This window comes from Leucoraja erinacea, chromosome 33 (assembly GCF_028641065.1).
Source record: "Leucoraja erinacea ecotype New England chromosome 33, Leri_hhj_1, whole genome shotgun sequence".
In the NCBI taxonomy this organism is placed as follows: Eukaryota; Metazoa; Chordata; class Chondrichthyes; order Rajiformes; family Rajidae; genus Leucoraja; species Leucoraja erinaceus.
Window position 1 is genome coordinate 19,197,205 of NC_073409.1, and position 21,001 is coordinate 19,218,205.

The 21,001-nt window shown below is 45.7% G+C and overlaps 1 protein-coding gene across 4 annotated transcripts in view; it reads right to left on the reverse strand.

Annotated features, from left to right (window-relative positions):
• LOC129712774 (EGF-like repeat and discoidin I-like domain-containing protein 3) overlaps positions 1-20,554 on the reverse strand; it is a 77,848-nt gene extending 57,294 nt beyond the window's left edge. For 2 of the 4 annotated variants that reach the window (XM_055661499.1, XM_055661498.1), the window contains exon 1: positions 20,302-20,554. In XM_055661499.1, the coding sequence (XP_055517474.1) occupies positions 20,302-20,521 (220 nt within the window). In that variant the 5' untranslated portion in view covers positions 20,522-20,554. The remainder of the gene's footprint in view (positions 1-20,301) is intronic. The other 2 variants (XM_055661501.1, XM_055661500.1) reach the window with 1 other exon arrangement.
• Positions 20,555-21,001: the final 447 nt, after the last annotated feature.

The window sequence follows — 21,001 nt, forward strand, 5'->3', positions numbered from 1 at the left end:
CATTGTAAGAATGTCATGCATTGATCAGACCGTGGCAAAAAAAAGAAACAGGCTTGTTTCCATTCTGTACAGAGTTATACTACACAGAAACAGGCCCTTCAGCCCAACTTGCCCATGCCGACCAAGATGCAACAGAGTTGCGAGTCTGTGGAATTATCTGCTACAAAGGGTGGTGGAGGCAGGTTCTCTGGATACTTTCAAGAGAGAGCTAGATAGCGGATATTAAAGATAGCGGAGTCAGGGGATATGGGGAGAAGGCAGGAACAGGGTACTGATTGTGGATGATCACATTAAATGGCGGTGCAGGCTCGAAGAGACGAATGGCCTACTCCTGCACCTATTGTCTATTGTGTATTCATATCTACCTGTTGTTTAAGAAAGAACTGCAGATGCTGGAAAAATCGAAGGTAGACAAAAAAGCTGGAGAAACTCAGCGGGTGAGGCAGCATCTATGGAGCGAAGGAATAGGCGACTTTTCGGGCCGAGACCCTTCTTCAGACTGATGTAGAGGGGGGGGGTAGGAAAAAGAAAGGAAGATGAGGAGACAGTAAGCTGTGGGAGAGCTGGGAAGGGGAGGGGAAGAAGGGAGAAAGCAAGGACTACCTGATATTAGAGAAGTCAATGTTCATACCACTGGGGTGTAAACTACCCAAGCAAAATATGAGGTGCTGCTCCTCCAATTTGCGGTGGAACTCACTCTGGTCATGGAGGAGGCCCAGGACAGAAAGGTCAGATTCAGAATGGGAGGGGGAGTTAAAGTGCTGAGCCACCGGGAGATCAGGTTGGTTATTTCGAACTGAGCTGAGGTGTTGGGCGAAGCAATCAACAAGCCTGTGCTTGGTCTCACTGATGTAGTGCAGTTGACACCTGGAACAGCGGAAAATACAAGATATCTACCTGCGTTAGTCCCACCTCTCTGCATTTGGACCATATCGCTCGAAACCTATTCTATCCATATACCAGTCCACATTTTTTTTTAAAGGATTTTAATTGTACCTGCCTCTAGAGCTTGCTCTGGCAGCTTGTTCCATATGCGCATGTGAAAATGTTGCCACTCAGATCCTCGTCTAAATATTTCCCCCCTGTGCACCACTGTGCTGCCAGCTTTTTCCTCAATCCCAAAGATGTGTGTGTTGGAATGTTCATTGCACTTAGAATATCAACAAAAGATCTGAAAATGGGTCCAAACCAGAAACTTCAATATGAAGGATGATCCCGATCCTAAACATCACCTATCCATGTTCTCTAGAGATGCTGCCTAACCCGCTGAGTTACACCAACACTTTGTGTGCTTTTTGTTTTGTAAACCAGTATCTGCTGTTCCTTGTTTCCAAAGGTAAAATATGTGGGGTGTTTGGGATGAATAAACTGGGATTACTATTGGAATAAAAGGTACACAAAAATGCTGGAGAAACTCAGCGGGTGCAGCAGCATCTATGGGGCAAAGGAAATAGGCGACGTTTCGGGCCAAAACCCTTTTTCAGGCTGATGGGGGGTGGGGGGGAGAAGGAAGGAAAAAGGGAGGAGGAGGAGCCCGAGGGCGGGGGGATGGGAGGAGACAGCTCGAGGGTTAAGGAAGGGGAGGAGACAGCAAGGGCTAGCAAAATTGGGAGAATTCAACGTTCATGCCATCCGGACGCAAGCAACCCAGGTGGAATATGAGGTGCTGTTCCTCCAATTTCCGGTGTTGCTCACTCTGGCAATGGTGGAGACCCAGGACAGAGAGGTCGGATTGGGAATGGGAGGGGGAGTTGAAGTGCTGAGCCACCGGGAGTTCAGGTAGGTTATTGCGGACTGAGCGAAGGTGCTCGGCGAAACGATCGCCCAACCGCCGCTTAGTCTCCCCGATGTAAATCAGCTGACATCTAGAGCAGCGGATGCAGTAGATGAGGTTGGAGGAGATACAGGTGAACCTTTGTCGCATCTGGAACGACTGCTTGGGTCCTTGAATGGAGTCGAGGGGGGAGGAGAAGGGACAGGTGTTGCATTTCTTGCGGTTGCAACGGAAAGTGCCCGGGGAGGGGGTGGTACGGGAGGGAAGGAAAGAATTAACAAGGGAGTTGCGGAGGGAGCGGTCTTTGCGGAAGGCAGACATGGGGGGAGATGGGAAGATGTGGCGAGTGGTGGGATCATTACTATAGGAATACTTTGATTGGGAGTTTTATGGTCAGTGTGGACTTCATGGGCTGAAGGGCCTGTATGTCTCTGTTACTAGGTGACCGTCATTTTTGTTTTCAGGTGTTACGGCTGCCACTCCCCGTAAATGTTTGGAATAATGTAAAAGTACACAAGGTTACAAGTGATAGGAGAAGATTTAGGCCATTTGGCCCATCCCAATCATGGCTAATCTGTCTCTCCCTCCTAACCCCATTCTCCTGCCTTCTCCCCTTAACCCCTGACACTCGCACTAATCAAGAATCTATCTATCTCTGCCTTAAAAATATCCACTGACTTGGCCTCCACAGCTGTGTGTGGCAAATAACTCCACAGATTCACCACCCTCTGACTAAAGAAATTCCTCCTCATATCCTTTCCAAAGGAACGTCCTTTAATTCCAAGGCTATGCCCTCCACTCCTAGACTCTCCCACTCTCTATACGTCTCTGTAGACTCGCTGGAGATCTTCTTTCAAAGTCAGTCTCACTTTTCATTGCCTTGGCAGCCAACCTCTGCCCCACAGCCTTTGAGCCGGGACTGGAGCTGTGTACGAGACGGTCCCAAAATAACTCCTCTTGCTTCAGTTCCCTGAAGGTCGGATGAATGGACACAGAGGTGGGAGAAAAACATTGGCACAGATTATGCTGTTGGGTGGGCAAAACACCAAAGTATCCTGTGCCATACAGCAGCGGATGGGAGAAATCAGCCGACATGGAAACTCCCGACTCAACACAAAGATTCACACAGTGCTTGGGAAAGTCAAAAACTATATGCCTGTGGCAGGCAAACTGCTGCATGAATGATTGATTCCGTGGTCAACCAGCAGTGTGATGCGTAGGGCTCAAGTTATAACAAGGTAAAAATAAAATAAAAGCAACAAGCACTGGGCATCAGAAATAACATCAGATAGTGTGGAAGCAGGGAACTGCCAATGCTGGTTAATACATAAAGGGACAGAAAGTGCTGGAGTATCTCAGCAGGTCAGGCAGGATCTCTGGAGAACGTGGAGAGGTGACGTTTCAGGTCGAAACCCATCTTCAGAATTCAGAAATGCTGGAAATATTCAATAAGTTAGGTGGCATCTGTGCAATGTCATTGCATGACAGATTTAGCATGGTAACGGGCACTTTCAGCCCACTAACTCCACGCCAATACATCGATCATTCATTCATACCATTTCCATGTTGTTCCACTTTCTCATCCATCACAGTGAGGAATGTGGATTCCACTGTGGTGGATGTCTATGTTAAATTGTGTTAAATGGTATCGTTGCTTTTCACTTAGTGTGGCTGTATGGTAACTCAAATTTCACTGTACCTTAGTTGGTTGTGACAATAAACACAAACTTGAACTTGAAGCACTAGGGGGCAACTTACAAAGGCCAATTAACCAACAAACCCGCACGTCTTTGGAATGTGGGAGGAAAACCAGCGCACCTAGTCATACTAGTTCTACAGAAACATGTTTTGCAGATGCTGGTTTACAGGGAAAGAAACAAAGTTCGGGAGTAAATCAGGCAGCTTCCATGGAGAACATGGATAGAACCCTTCTTCAGACTTACCAGCTCTAGTTATCCCACTTTCGCCTCGACCCCCCTACATTAACAGGACAATTTACAGAGGCCAAGTAACCTACAAACCCACACGCCTTTGGGATGTGGGAGGAAACTGGAGCACCCGGAGAAATCCCACATAGTGAACGTGCAAACTCCACAGAGACAGCGGCCAAGGTCAGGATCGAACCTCGGTCTCCGGTGCTGTGAGACAGCAGCTCTACCAGTGATAGGCTGGAATAACTTTGAAACAGTCATTCTGCTCCTCTTTCCACACATGCTGCCTGACTTATTGAGTGTTTCCTGCATTTTCTGCTTTTCCTTTCAGTGTTCAGCATTCTCGCCACCAGGTAGATTCAGAGTTCTAGCCCAGCTGCAGATACTTTGCAAATATCGAGGCGATAATTTGACTCCAACTATCGCAGCATTTGGGGAACTTTTCATTCTTAGCGCTGCCCAGCCTCTCTGGAAAGTGCAAACGATCCCACAGTACAGTACAGTGATGGCGAACAGCAAGGGGAATAGCCTGGTGCTCGAACTAATATTGTTCTCACAATCTGCAAAGTCAACATTAAAATTGAAACTACTGGAAACAATCAACAAAGGGCGGCACAGTAGCGGTAGAGTTGCTGCCTCACGGCGCAAGAGACCCGGGTTTGATCCTGACTATCGGTGCTGTCTGTATCGAGTTTGTGCGTTCTCCCCGTAACCACCTGGGTTTGCTCTGGGTGTTCCAGTTTCACTAGTTCACAAGTTATAGGAATAGAATTAGGCCATTCAGCCCATCGAGTCTACTCCACTGATCTCTGCCACCTAATCTCATATTCATACCTTCTCCCCATAACTCTTGACACCCATTCTAATTAAGAACTTGTCTATCTCTGCCTTAAAAATATCCACTGACTTGGCCTCCACAGCCCTCTGTGGCAATGGGTTCCACAGATTAACTACCCTCTGACTAAAGAAGTTCATTCTCACCTCCTTTCTAAAAGAGCGCCCTTTAATTCTGAAGCTATGACCTCTGGTCCTAGGTGGAGTTCGCATGTTCCTTCCACACTCCAAAGGCATGTGGGTTTGTATGTTAATTGGCCTGTGTAAATTACCCCTAGTGTGGGGGATAGAACTAGTTGTTTAAGGATCTGCAGATGCTGGGAAAATCAAAGGTAGACAAAAATGCTGGAGTAACTCAGCGGGACAGGCAGCACCTCTTGAGAGAAGGAATAGATGACGTTTCGGGTCGACACCCTTCTTCAGAACCAGTGACTGTTGCTCGGCATGGACTCCGTGGTCCCAAGGGCCTGTTTCCAACTAAACTAAACTAAATCAGGCAGCAGCTGTGAGGACAGGAACTAGGTTAAAGAAACTCAGCAGAACAGGCAGCATCTCTGGAGAGAAGGAATGGGTGACGTTTCGGGTCGACACCCTTCTTCAGACTGATGTCAGGGGAGTGGGTGGGACAGAGATAGAATGTAGTCGGAGACAGTAAGACTGGTGGGAGAACTGGGAAGGGGAAGGGGATGGAGAGAGAGGGAAAGCAAGGGCTACTTGAAGTTAGAGAAGTCAATGTTCATACCGCTGGGGTGTAAGGTGCCCAAGTGAAATATGAGGTGCTGTTCCTCCAATTTGCGCTGGGCCTCACTCTGACAATGGAGGAGGCCCAGGACAGAAAGGTCAGATTGGGAATGGGAGGGGGAGTTGAACTCTCTGGTTTTCCTTCTATAGATGCTGCCTGACCTGATGAGTGTTGTATTTCTATTTCAGATTTCCTAGAAAAATCACGCAGAAGGCGGCACACTGGTGCCGTTGGTAGAGCTGCTGTCTCACAGCACGGGCCCAGGTTAGATCCTGAGGCCAGGTGCTATCTATGTGGAGTTTGCACGTTCTCCCTGTGATGGTGTGAGTTTCCTCCGGGTGCTCCAGTTTCCTCCCACATCCCAAAGACACGTGGGTTTGTAGGTTAATTGGCCTCCATAAATGGCCTCTTTTATAGAGTTAGGGTCATACAGTGTTGGAATAGGCCATTTGGCCCAATTTGCCCACACTGACCAACATGTCCCATATACACTGGTCCCACGCCCACGTTTTGTCCATATCCCTCTAAACCTGTCCTATTCATGTGCCTATCTAATTGCTTCTTAAACAACTTTGAAATAGTCCCTGCCTCAACTACTTCCTCCAGCAGCTCATTCCTTACACCCACCACCTTTGTGTGGAAAAAATATAGAGAGCTGCTGTGAAAGTGAACATAGAACTAGTGAGTCTGAGGCAGGGTTCTGACGTGAAACATCACCTATACATGGTTTGCACAGATGCTGCCTGGTTTATTCCAGATCTTTGCCCTCTTTGTCTCTTTTTTTGTCAGCCAGTTCCTGCTTTCTATAAAACTGGTATGAATGGGTGGGAAAGAACTACAGATGCTGGTTTAAATTGAAGGTAGACACAAAAAGCTGGAGTAACTCAGCGGGTCAGGCAGCATCTCTGGAGAGAATAGGTGACGTTTCAGGTCGAGACTCTTCTTCAGACTCTAAAGACTCTGAAAGGGTGATCACTGATCGGTTGTGATTTGGTGGGTCTAAAGGCCGGTTTCCACACTGTATCTTTCAATTAATTCAAAAAACAGATATTCTGATCTTTACCATATAGGTATCTTTTTCAACTTACTTTGACTTCAAAGCTTTCAATCGCTTGTAACTTTTGCGAATCTGGAGACTTCGTAAAGGAAACTCTTTCTAGTGAATGGATTTATGCAAATGTTAAAACTATTGAAGTTAGAAGAAAATAGATGCTTCCAATTCTATGTGAAAGAAGAGTCACAAGTAGATGTGCGATCTTCACACATCTCAGGGACTGAGTGGGGACAAGCTGTACAGTTCCAGTGTTATACTTTCAACATGGCCAGTTATAAACACGGAAAGATCTCAGAATAATATTTCCAGGAGGTTTAAAAATAAACTAAACACCAAAATAAGTGTAAATAGCAACACTGTTCACCAGAGTCCACACTGACCCAGTTCCAGTGGGGATGGCAACAAGTGCATTGTACTTCGGAGGAGAAAAATCAGCCACGGCTCATCATGTCTTGAAAAAAGCCCATTCAGCTATCATTACAAAAAGGTTTTATAGTTTCTGGTTTTGCTTCCTAGAAGTTGCCCAATAAACTCACAGCATTTTGCTTCTCCCACTATCATTTCCACATAGGGCGGCACGGTGGCGCAGCGGTAGAGCAACTGCCTTACAGCGCCAGAGACGTGGGTTCGATCCTGACCACGGATGTTTGCCTGTACGGACTTTGTACGTTCTCCCCGTGACCCACGTGGGTTTTCTCTGAGATCTTCGGTTTCCTCCCACACACCAAAGACGTACAGGTTTGTAGGTTAATTGGCATTGGTATAAAAATGTGAAAATTGTCTGGTGTGTGTAGGGTAGTGTTAATGTGCGGGGATCGCTGGTCGGTGCAGACTCTGTGGGCCGAAGGGCCTGTTTCCGTGCTGTATCTCTAAAACTAAAACTAAAAACTAAAATTCCTTCAGTATCTTTAGGACTAGGATCCGGAAGTTTGAGTTCAATGTGGAACTGTGGCACAGCCTCACAACGCCAGAGACCAGAGTTCGATCCTGACCTCGGGTGCCCTTTATGTGGAGTTTGCACGTTCTCCCTGAGACTGCGTGAGTTTGCTTGCGGTGCTCCAGTCTCCGCCCACATCCCATGTATGTGTGGGTTTGTAGGTTAAATCAGCCTCTGTAAATTGCCTCTAGTGTGTAGGGATTGTATGATAAAATGAGGCAACATAGTGTGGACCGCTGATCTACTCCTATCACTTATGATCTTAGGATCTTATGATCTATGATCTCATGAATCCAACCCAATTGTTCAATCTCCTGGATCTTGCTGGCATTACCTGCGGCATTTGAATGGTTGCCTCGTGTGACTGTGGTCAGAGATGGACCAAGTACTCAAGGAGCAGCACAGTAAGACCAACCTACCCGGCTTGAGGCGCTGTGTGCAGGAAGGAACTGCAGATGCTGCTTTATACCAAAGAATGCACAAAATGCTGGAGGAACTCAGAAGGTCATGAGGTCATAAGGAATAGTAGAATTAGGCCATTCGGCCCATCCAGTCTACTCCACTATTCAATCATGGCTGGTCTATCTCCACCTCCTTACCCCATTCTCCTGCCTTCTCCCCATAATCCCTGGCACCCGTACTAATCAATAATCTATCTATCTTTGTCTTACAAATCTACCACTGACTTGGCCTCCATGGCCTTCTGTGGCAACGAATTCTACAGATTCACCACCCTCTGACAAAATAAATTTCTCCTCCTCTCCCTCTTAAAACAAGGGCTTTAATTCTGAGGCTATGACCTCTAGGTCTAGACTCTCCCACTAGTGGAAACATCCTCTCCACATCCACTCTATCCAAGCCTTGCACTATTCTCTATGCTTCAATTGGGTACTCCCTCATTCTTCTAAACTCCAGCGAGTACAGGCCCAGTGGCAATAAACATTCATCATAGGATAACCCACTCATTCCTGGAACTCAGCGGATCAGGCCAGCATCTCCAGAGAAAACAAAATAGGTGTCGTTCTGGGTCCGAAACCTTCTTGAGATTGTGCCACAGATGGCGGCCAGATTATTTCCACTCAGCTGCCAAAAAAATTTTCTCGTGAAGATCTGATGTAATCCATTTTCATTAGACTTGCAAGATCACAGCTGTTTTCCATTTAAGAGCATTAGCCTCAAACAGCACCTGTACTTTCAACTGAATTTGTGCCTCTTGGTCCTTAATCCATTCACTAATGGGAGCAATGGGAATTGTTAACCTGTGCTTTGTGGACATCAGTGTGAGGTCCATTCTCTTAGAATCATAGCAACATAGAAAACAGGTGCAGGAGTAGGCCATTCGGCCCTTCGAGTCAGCACCACCATTCAATATGATCATGGCTGATCATCCAAAACCAGTACCCCGTTCCTGCTATTTTCCCCATATCCCTTAATTTCATTAGCCCCAAAAGCTAAATCTAACTCTCTCTTGAAAACATCCAGTGAATTGGCATCCAATGCCATCTGTGGCAGAGAATTCCACAGATTCACAACTCTCTGGGTGAAAAAGATTTTCCTCATATCAGTCCTAAATGGCCTAGCCCTTATTGTTAAACAGTGGACCCTGGTGCTGGACTCCCCCAGCATCGGGAACATATTCCCCCAAACATCGGGAGCATATGTGGCCCAGTACCACAACGCATATGTGGCCCATATGTGGTTAAGTGCTCCAGTGGTGACCTGAAGCTCTGCAAAATCAAGATCCTCCTTCAACCTGCTATCCAGTAAGAAACATCTCCAACAAGAGGCAGCACAATGGAGCAGCTGGTAGAACTGCTGCAACACAGCGCCAGAGACCCAGGTTTGATCCAGCCCTCGGGTGCTGTCTGCGTGGAGTTTGCATGTTCTCCCTGTGACCACACCAGTTTCCTTTGGGTGCTCCGGTCTCCTCCCACATCCCAAGGATGTTTGTAGGTTAATGGGCCTCTGCAAATTGTCCCCATTGTGCAAGGAGTGGATGTTAAAGTGGGATTACATAGAACAGCCGTCTGGAGCGCGTGACGTCATTTGAAGATGGACACAAAGCTGGAGTAACTCAGCGGGACCGGCAGCATCTCTGGAGAGAAGCAATAGGTGACTTTTCGTGTCGAGACTCTTCTTCAGTCTGAAAAGAAGGGTCTTGTCCTGAAGCGTCACCCATTGCTTCTCTCCAGAGATGCTGCCGGTCCCGCTGAGTTACCCCAGCATTTTGTGTCTATCTTCAATTTTCTTGGCCCCGCTCAGGGAGTAGCAGTGGGGGCGGACCTGGACCACAACGGCCGTGAGCCGCAGGCCGAGTTCGGCGATCATTTGCCTGCTTCTGCTGCTGTTGGAGGTGAGACGTTGCACAGCGCCAGGGTCTTGGGCCTGTCCCACTTTGGCCGTCAGTTATGCGACAGGCCGTTGGCGCGCAAAGATTTTGTTCACTACAAACATTTCGGAGCCCCGTGCGGCCTGTGCGCCTCAACGTGACCACGAGGTCGCGTAACTTGCGTGCCAAGGACACGTAAGTGGGATAGGCTCTTAACCTACATACACCCTCCCACCTTTCCCCATCTGTCTCCCCTTTTACTCTCTGCTCCCCCCACCCTGTGTCTCACCTGGATGTGCACCCCTTTCTCCTTCCTCCCTGCCCCCATCCTCTTGCACCTACATTCCCTTCTCTGGCCTCCCATTTCACGCATCTTCTATCCTTGTCTCGTTATCAAACACATTTTGTCTTTTCATCTCTGGTTTTGGCCTAACCATTGCATCTCTGGGCCAAACATTTTCCCATAACCACCCCCTCCCTATCACCGAGATCACCTGTATCCCCCTATCACTTGTCATAGTGTTTCCCACCCCACCTCTCTTCCAGGTTCTCCTCTCTCTACTACAATCAGTCAAAAGAAGGGTCCCGACCTAAAATGTCACCTATCCATGTTCTCCGGAGATGCTAAGTTACTCCAGCACTTTGTGTCTTAATTTGTAAACCAGCATCTGCAGTTCCTTGTATCGACATAACATGGAGCTTAGGCAAAGTTATCTGGCAAAGTTGGTATCGCTGAAACTTGGGACCAGTAAAGAGTTGACCATACAAAAAGGGAGGAAGGGGAACAAATAAAGAGAATGGTGGCCTGTCTATAACTTTAACTCATAGACACCATGTAGACTCTTCAGCTCCTGAAGAAGGGTCTCGACCCAAAACGTCACCCATTCCTTCTCTCCAGAGATGCTGCCTGTCCCGCTGAGTTACTCCAGCATTTTGTGTCTATCTTCGGGTTTGAACCTGCATCTGCAGTTCCTCCCCACACTTTAACTCATAGAGGTGTTGAGCAAATGGTTCGCCTAGCAATCCATCCAAACATACAGCAGGAAGCACACTGCATCAATCTACTCCCCATAATCACAAGCACATATTTTTATCCTTTCAATTTTCTCCATATTATACATATCTGGTAAATTGCATGTGTTATATTTAGCAATCTAAGAGCAACCTGGGCTGAAGATATCATATTGCTCATTAAAAAACCTTCCATTTCTTTTTATTTAAGTACATGGTATTATTATAAACCTGCTCATCAGGTTTGGTGTATGTCATTTAAAAACAAACATATGTTCCAATGACGTGTTAATGAGTGCCATCTTCTAAACTTTTCCTTTTTAAACGTGACCTCTTTTTGTGTGGAGACATATGGGTGGATATTCAGATAGTGAGTCATACTCTATGAGATGCATGGTTTCAGCTTGCAGCAACCACTGGTAACTGAGCACTAACTCAGTACTGAAAAAGAAAGTTAGGCAAGGACAGGTTTTTAATAATACCATGTACTTAAATAAAAAGAAATGGAAGGTTTTTAGGCAAGGACATGTTTGTTATGTTGTTCATCGTTGAATAGTGCATATTAATACTCACTGCCTCGTCATAATCAAAACCTTGCCCCACCTCTGTTATTCCTTCCACCCCGCTCCCGTCCGGCAGAAGTTACAGAAGCTTGAAAGTGCACACCGCCAACTTCTTCCCCTCTGTTGTCAGGCTTCTGAACAGTCCTTGCGTAAACTAGGATTCTGTCCGATTCACCTCTACCCCAATGCGGACATTGGACTTTGTCTGTGGAACTGTTGCACTACAATGCTGAGAGCTGTATTCTGCACTCTGTATCTTCCCCATTGCTCTACCTATTGTCCTTGAGTTTGACTTGATTGTATTTATGTGTAGTATCATCAGATCTGTTTGGATAGCGTGCAAAACAAAGCCCCACCTCGCTACACATGACGATAATAAACCTAAACCTAACCTTAGCTCAATCCGGATACTGCACTAGATTTGCAGCTTAATACTTTATTTTTAATAAAGGATGTGAACTAGGAAGTTAGCAGCCTTATTATTATTATTATTATTATTATTATTATTATTATTAATATTATTATTATTATTATTATTATTATGTGATGTGATAATATTTATGTGTTTAAGAAGGAACTGCAGATGCTGGAAAATCGAAGGTGGACCAAAGTGCTGGAGAAACTCAGCGGGTGCGGCAGCATCTATGGAGCGAAGGAAATAGGCAACGTTTCAGGCCAAAACCCTTCTTCAGACTGAATAATATTTATGTGATAATTATTATTAAGTTGTGTGGAAAGTTACACAGATTGTCTGTCACCAGATAGTTTTTCTTGAATTATTGTCGATGTGCACAATATATAATAATCTATCTGCAATAAGACTGATAAAGCTCCTGAATTTGCTCTCTGCGTTACATTTTAACTGAAGATGGACACAAAATGCTGGAGTAACCCAGCGGGACAGGCAGCAATTGTGGAGAGAAGGAATAGGTGACGTTTCGGGTCGAGACCCTTGACATGAAAAGTCACCCATTCCTTCTCTCCAGAGATGTTGCCTGTCACGCTGAGTTCCTCCAGCAGTTTGTGTCTATTCCGTTTAAACTAGCATCTGCAGTTCCTTTCTTACATTTTAACTGTACAGTTTAATATATTAGAACTGATTTCAGGTTCAAATCCATGGCAGGAAAACTGGAATTATTATTATTATTACAGTTTAGTTTAGTTTAGACAGTTTATTCCAGTTTAGTTTAGTTGAAACAGGCCCTTCGGCCCACCGAGTCTGTGCTGATCCTACACACACTAGCACTATCCTACACACACTTTACAATTTACAATTTTTACCAAAGCCAATTAAACTACAAAATTGAATGTCTTTGGAGTGTGGGAGGAAACCAGAGCACCCAGAGAAAACCACGGGGTCACGGGGAGAAGGTACAAACTCCGTACAGACAGTACCCCTATCCAGGATTGAACCTGGGTCTCTGGTGCTGTAAGGCAGCAACTCTACCGATGCGCCACCGTGCCACCCTCGGAACAGTTGTGGACATACAATTGGGTGTTCTCAACAATTCCGTCCCCCCTCCATTTGTTTCAGATATTTTGGTTCAAATTGTCTAGCACGTGTCGGAGATTATTGATAGATGTTCCAAACTAAGCAGCAGTCACACTGGCAGTCCGAGGACATTTTTTGTAGTTTAGTTTAGTTTATTGTGCCGTGTACCAAGGTACAGAGCAAAGCTTTTGTTGCGTGATAACCAGGCAGTGGAAAGGCAATACATGATTACAATCGAGCCATTCACGGAGTACAGGTACATGATAAGGGAATAACGATTAGAGCAAGATAAGTTTTTGTACTGCAATTTAGCCAGAGACAGATCTCACCACCAGAACCAGTCATCCATTCTCTTCGACGAAGCATGCAAAATGAAAGAGGGCTCTGATTAAAACACCGATTGGTTTTACAGAATTTCTTTCAATAACACTGATTCGGCAATCAGATGATGATCTGACAAGTTCAGCTCCACTCTTGGCATCTGGCCCCACTCATCCCGCATAATAACTTGCGACCAGATGCACTGTTGACATCGAATGCAGCCTTCCCCGCTGTGTGCTACAATGTAGCTTTGAATAGACTGCTGTGTACATTCTGGGTTGCAAATAGCTCACAACATGAGCTAATTCTTCGTATACTCGAGATAAATTAGTAAAAGCAAACACAAATCTTGCAACAAATTATCAAGACAGGGTCACATGCACATGTGTGCTTTCAGTTTATTTTAGTTTAGTTTAGTTTAGTTTAGTTTAGTTTAGTTTAGTTTAGAGATACAGCGCACACGCAGAAACAGGCCCTTCAGCCCACTGGTTCCTCACCTAGCAGTACCCTACACACTAGGGACAATTTACAATTTTACTGAGCCCAAATTAACCTACAAACCTGTAGATCTTTAGAATGTGGGAGGAAACCGGACCACCCAGAGAAAATCCATGCGGTCACAGGGAGAACGTTCAAACTACGTACAGACAGCACCCATAATCAGGTCTCTGGCACTGGCACTGCCCCACCGCAGTGCCACCGCGCTCATAACGATTTATTCTGAACTCCATGTGGCAAGAATTTAAATATAGAAAAGTACAGCTTTCACCCTTCCAGCTTTCCCCCTCCCCACACTTCAATGCCTGAAGAAGGTTCCTGACCCTATACGTCACCTATCCCTGATCTCCAGGGATACTGCCTGACCCACTGAAATATTCCAGCACTTTGTGTATTTTTTTGTACACCAGCACCTGCAGTTCCTTGTTTCTAACCTGGAAAAGTACTGCACAGGAACAGGCCCTTCAGCCCATAATGTCTGCCCCCAACAGGATGCCAAGACCAACTAATCTCCTCTGATCTATGTCCCTCCATTCCCTGCATATCCATGTCCCCATATAAAAGCCTCGTAAACACCACTATTGTATCTATCTCAACCACCAACCCTGGCATCGTGTCCCAGGCACCCAAAACCCTATGTGTATTTCAATGCATACGTCAACCCAAAATGCCCATTCTTGCTTTCTCCACAGATGCTGCCTGAACTGCTGGATATCCTCGGGATTTTCTGTTTTCATTTCAGATTCCCAGCATTTCCAGATTTTCCCTTTTGCGGGGCCCAGATACGTGACCTGATTCACGAGTTCAAGATTTCAAGGGAGGTGCGCAAGTCCCATCTCAGAGCCAAGACACAGAGCCAAGACACCAGGTCTCCTTGCTTCGATCTGTGTTCCAGTGGCAGGAGAGGGTAGGGTGGAGAGGGCTCATTCTGTGGGAGATGTGATAATCACTTGCCAAGATAGCCGTGTGGGAACAAGACCGCTTCCCTTTCATTAAAACTGCTTCTTAAGTTTGTTTGAACATTATATTTACAAAGCCGTGCCGTCGAGATGTATTTGATGGAACAGATACAAAGTGAACCTCTAAAGGATTGATGCGCTGCACTTATGATTATCATCAAACTGAGAGAGAATTCAGATGTTCAACTATCCTATAAATTACACGAAACAGCAGAGAAATATTTCTGCAAAGAACACCTTTCAGACTAAAACTGCAAACAATGATTTTGTGCTTTGTGATGCTTAGACTAGCTTTTGAAATCCCCTTCATTGTAGTTTATGGTTTTATTTCATGTTAAGATTAAAGCAAATTTAATTGTTGGGTTTTGGCTCGTCTTTGAAACTCTAAATTACTTCTTGAGCTGTGAATTTATTTTCTAATCTAACTGTTTCCACATCTTGCGTTTGGCTGCACAACTCTTATCAGTTAATACCCCCACTCCTTCTGAACTTGATTTTGACTGTGCCAGCATAGGGTGGAAGCCAAGTTCTTCCAAGCAGAAAAACCTACGCAGCAAAATTAGAGTTGGTCATACAATTGGTGGCCAACGTTGAATTCCATCAACCGTTAGGTTCACAGCGGTCTTTGTTTGCATGCTAAAAGTCTATCTTTGTGTTAAAGTTGTCACATCAAGATTTTCATACATACACGTTCTGCTTCAACTACTGTGCTCTTGTGGCAAAGAGCCAAGTGACGCGGAGAGCTTTCACCCAGGCCCAATGTAATTGCTTATGCCCCTGTCCCACTTAGGAAACCTGAACGGAAACCTCTGGAGACTTTGCGCCCCACCCAAGGTTTCCGTGCGGTTCCCGGAGGTTTTTGTCAGTCTCCCTACCTGCTTCCACTACCTGCAACCTCCGGCAACCACCTGCAACCTCCGGGAAACACACGGAAACACTAGCACCATCCTACACACACGAGGAACAATTTACAAATTCTTAGTGAAGCCAATTAACCTACAAACCATTACGTCTTTGGAGTGTGGGAAAAAAACGGAGCATCCCTAGGGAAAACCCACGCAGGTCATGGGGAGAATGTGCGACATCTCTACAGACAGCACCGTATAGTCAGGATCGAACCCAAGTCTCTGGTGCTGTAGGGAGGAAACTCTACCATTGTGCCACCCTTCCCATCTCTTCAGTTAAAGCTGGTCTCATGACTGATAGTCCTGCTACCTTTTTTCATGTTCCACTTATTCAAGTACCCACTAACGGACCATGATATTACCAGCCAGCTTACAACAAAATCACATATAAAAACATAGAAACATAGAAATTAGGTGCAGGAGTAGGCCATTCGGCCCTTCGAGCCTGCACCACCATTCAATATGATCATGGCTGATCATCCAACTCAGTATCCTGTACCTGCCTTCTCTCCATACCCCCTGATCCCTTTAGCCACAAGGGCCACATCTAACTCCCTCTTAAATATAGCCAATGAACTGGCCTCAACTACCTTCTGCGGGAGAGAATTCCAGAGATTCACCACTCTCTGTGTGAAAAAAGTTTTCCTCATCTCAGTCCTAAAAGATTTCCCCCTTATCCTTAAACTGTGACCCCTTGTTCTGGATCTGGATCTGTCATCGATCATTGTACTTTAGCTGGAGAACATTTTCTGCAGAGATGCTGACTGACGCACATAGGTGGAGTAATTTAACGGCTCAGGCAGCATCTTTGGAGAAAAGGAGTAGGTGGCGTTTTGAGTCGAGACCCTTCTTCAGATCCGAAACATCACCTGTTCCTTTTCTTCAGAGATGCTGCCAGGTCTGCTGAGTTACTCCAGCATTCTGTGGCCATCTTTGGTGTAAACCAGCATCTGCAGTTCCTTCCTACACATGCTGCCTAGCCCGCTGAGTTACTCCAGCACTTTGTGTCTTTTTTCGTAAACCAGCATCTGCAGTTCCTTGTTTTTACTGTCTTATCCAACACAACAAGAGAGCAGTCCTGAACTCCTATCTACATCATTGGTGATCCTCAGACTATCGGACTTTACTGGCTTTACCTTGCACTAAACGTTATTCCCCTATTTAGAATCTACACACTGTAAATGGCTCGATTGTAATCAAGTATTGACTTTCCGCTGACTGGTTAGCATGCAACAAAAGCTTTTCACTGTATCTCAGTTCAATCTCTAATTCATTTCACTGCACTTTATGTGCAAGTGACGAATAAAACTTGACTTGACTTGGTACACGTGACAATAAAATAAACTAAACACTAACACATTTCCCAGTCTATGTCAAGTGCAAAGGACATTGCTTGGTGTGGTCACTTTTCAGATGATGTCCCAACAGTTTGTTCAAACCTTATACCTTTAAAGACAATTCTAACTGTGAAAATCAACAAAGGAGGGATGCCCATGGCTCAGTCTCCAGAATGTGGTTCAAATACTGTCAGCAACATTTGTGTACAATGCCCTTGGTGATTCACAAACAGTTACTTTCCACCAATTACAATGTTAAAATGATCACACACAAAAAAAGGAATACCAGCTGACTTCAACATCCCAGACCAATTTCAGCTGTGGCTCGGTTAACTACACTCTTGCCTTTCAGTCCGAGCAACAGTGGTCCCACTACAAGAATAGGCTCCCACTCCAGTACATCTCTGTGGAGGTACACAAAAATGCTGGAGAAACTCAGCGGGTGCAGCAGCATCTATGGAGCGAAGGGAATAGGCAACGTTTCGGGACGAAACCCAAAGGAAATAGGCAACGTTTCGGGTCGAAACCCAAAGGGTTTCGGGACGAAACGTTGCCTATTTCCTTCGCTCCATAGACGCTGCTGCACCCGCTGAGTTTCTCCAGCATTTTTGTGTACCTTCGATTTTCCAGCATCTGCAGTTCCTTCTTAAACATCTTTGTGGAGCTTGGGTCTACCACCCTCCAGATGGGATAGTCAACTGACTACCTCTCAGCTGAGGGAACCAAGTTGGGATGTTAAATATAATGATTAAAAGCAGAAAATTATTGGTTTCAGATTTTCGTGTTCTTTTATCATTATGAGTTTCATCTAGTTCCAAACATCTAGTATCTAGTAATAAATAGCGTCCCGGCGTGGGGGGATGGGGGGCGGGGTGTTAAAGAGGGGTCATTGGGGTCTATAATGAATGCCTTGTAACTCAGCGGGACAGACAGACAGCATCTCTGGAGAGAAGGAATGGGTGACGTTGTGGGTCGAGACCAAAGTATGACCACTTTGAAGAAGTTCTCCTCCTCTCTCCGACAGAAGGGTCTCGGACCGAAACTTTACCCATTCCTTCTCTCCAGAGATGCTGACAGTCCAACTGAGTTAATCCAGCATTTTGTGTCTATCTTCGGTTTAAAAAAATCCTTCTTACACACATGGCGTGCAAAACAAAGAATTTCACTGTGACCTGTCACATATGATAATAAAGTATAAATCAATCAAATTAATCAATCTAGTATCCTGATCATCATCAGTCACTTAACCAACATGCTGGATCAAGGGAACTATTCGTTATTATACTGGGGACTTGGTATGTGCAAGTTGTTGCTGTATCTTCCTTCCTTCAGAGAGTGACTACTTAATGTGGAATGACTCAAGTCAAGTCGAGTCAAGTCACTTTTATTTCTACAGCACATTTAAAAAACAACTCTTGCTGACCAAAGTGCTTTACATTGGTGGAGGGACTAACGTTATACAACATTGGCTCATAAATTACATACATAAATACATACACATAGCCCTCCCTCAGAGGACGTTAAGAAAGGCTTGAGAGTAAAGATGTTTTAAGACTCGACATAAAAGAGTCAACGGAGGGGGCAGTTCTGATGGGAAGAAGGATGCTGTTCCACAGTTTAGGAGTTGCAATCGCAAAGGCTCGGTCTACCCTGAGCTTATGCCTAGACCGCAGGATGTTCAGCACAAAATTATTATTGACGATAAATTCACACTATTTTTTTTCCCGCAGGAACTGCTTCTTCCCCTCTGTTATCAGGCTTCTGAACAGTCCTCCCATTAGCTAGGATATAGTCCGATTCACCTCTACCCCATTATGGACATTGGACTTTGTCTTTGAAACTGATGCGCTACAATGCTGAGAACTATATTCTGCATAGTGTGTTAGAAGGAACTGCAGATGCTGGTTTAAATCGAAGACAGACCCCTGGGGTAACTCAGCGGAACAGGCAGCATCTCTAGAGAGAAGGAATGGGTGACGTTTCAGGTCGAGACCCTTCTTCAGACTGATTCTAATTATATTCTGCTCTCTGTATCTTCCCCTTTGCTCTATCCATTGTACTTGAGTTTAGCTTGATTGTATTTATGTCTGGCATTATCTAATCAGATCGGATTTCATGCTAAACAAAGCTTCTCACTGTGTTTCCGTGTTTATGAAAATAATAAACTGACAATATGGAACTGAGTACTTATGAGTGAATATGTATCAAGATTTGTTTTTATGTGTTGATAACACCATAGAAATAGACTTTGGGGGACTCCATAGTTTCTGTTTAAGAAGGAACTGCAGGTGCTGGGAAATCGAAGGTAGACAAAAGTGCTAGAGAAACTCAGCGGGTGCAGCAGCATCTATGGAGCGAAGGAAATAGGCAGCGTTTCTCCAGAACTTTTGTCTACCTTCCATAGTTTCTGTTCTTTAGTCATCTAGATTCTGACAACGTATTCACACATTTATCCATTCACGTCCATTCACAAACAAAAGCAGTTCCAGTCAGTCTATGTATAGTTTTGAATTTTTAAAATAAGCTGTGCAGATCAGAATACCTTCCCAGCAGCGTCTCACCCCCCCCTGAACATATTGGGAATCTATTCCTGGGTCACTATTTTCAGAGAACAGCTCTTTCTAAAACAAAACAAGCTGCTGTGGGCTCAGTTTTTTGTCGCTCGCGTATTAAACGCAAAGACCGTGGAATGCGGTTGTCAAAACACCGGAACGGTTTTCTAAACCCCACCAAGTAATACCAGACGCTCATTCCCTCAGTTGTATCAAAGGCAGCGCAGCGGCCCTGGTAATAATTTCCAATGGGAGGTGAATCATCCCATATGCTCTTGTTAAGTCCTCCCTCCACCACCTCCAGTTTAAATTCAATTTGGAATATTTCGGAGGACCAAAAACCAAGAACCAAGGCATTTCTCAAGAAATCTAGGGGTACAGAAGACTTTATTCCCCTCGGCTGGTTTAGAGTGGGAATGCCTTTCGGCTTGTCCGAACTTTTTTTTTAATATAGACTGCAAATCCGAATTAGCAACGGGGATCATTTCAATGGAGTGTGACACTTGTTTACGTCCAGTTATAAACCAGGGGACATTCCTTTGTTGAAGCAAAGTCAACAAAATATGTATTAAAAAAAAGAATTTAAGAAGGAACTGCAGATGCTGGAAAATCGAAGGTAGACAAAAGTGCTGGAGAAACTCAGCGGGTGCAGCCAGCATCTATGGAGCGAAGGAAATAGGCAACGTTTCGGGACGAAACGTTGCCTATTTCCTTCGCTCCATAGATGCAGGCTGCACCCGATGAGTTTCTCCAGCACTTTTGTCTATATATATATATTTTTTTTTAAATCTGCCTGGGGATGAATCTCCCCAGAACTGCTGTGGATCTTTTTGTTATTCACTTTAGAGATGATCTCATCTCAGCCGCTTAGCTTTTAAACAGAAGGGTGGGGAGAATGGGTGATTTAAACGAGGTTATACTAATAAAAAAAAACGCCCTGTACGCGATCGGAGCAAGGATGATCTCAGGGAGAATGTTAGACTCAATGGAATGTAAAGTTGGTTAAAGCGAATAAACATGCATCAGATTGAGGGTGAAGTTGCTGCAGAACAGCTGCCTTACCGGTGGATGCCCGGGCCAGGGTGACACTGATGAAGAGGAGGAAGATGCCAGGGTTCATCATCTTGCTGCTTGCTCTGTGTGTGTGTGTGTGTGAGAGAGAGCTTCCCCCCGCTTCACTGGAGAAGATGCTGCTGGCAGAGCGGGGCGGCACAGACTTCACTGCCCACGCCTCTCCCTGCCGCTCCAAATACTGAGTACACCCCCACACACACACACACATACACACACACCCTGCCCGCCCTGGGCTACGGCACTGGGCGCTGGGACAACGCGATTACCCCCGGCTCCTGCTCCTTCCACTGCCCGTCACTCTCACTCGCTCTCCTCCCTCTTCCCTCCTTCTCTCCCTACCTCCATCACTCTTATCCCTTCCATTCTCCACCTCCTTCTCCCCTCCCTCCCTCCCCTTACTACCCCCCCTTCCTCTCTCCCGTCTTTTCTTTCCACCCCCCCCTCCTTCTCCATCTCTCCCCCTCCCTCTTTCCTCCTCTCTCCCTACTTCACTCTCCCTCTCTCACACTTCCTCCCTCCTCCCCCCTTCTCTCTTCCTGCCTTCTCTCTCCCTATCCCCTCCCTCTATCCCCTTCTCTCTCTCTCTACCCCTCAGCCACCCCCCCTCCATCCTCTCCCCCCCCCCTCTCTCCCCTCCCCTCTCCATCTCCTCCCCTCTCCCCCCCCCCACCTCTCTCCCCCTCCCCAC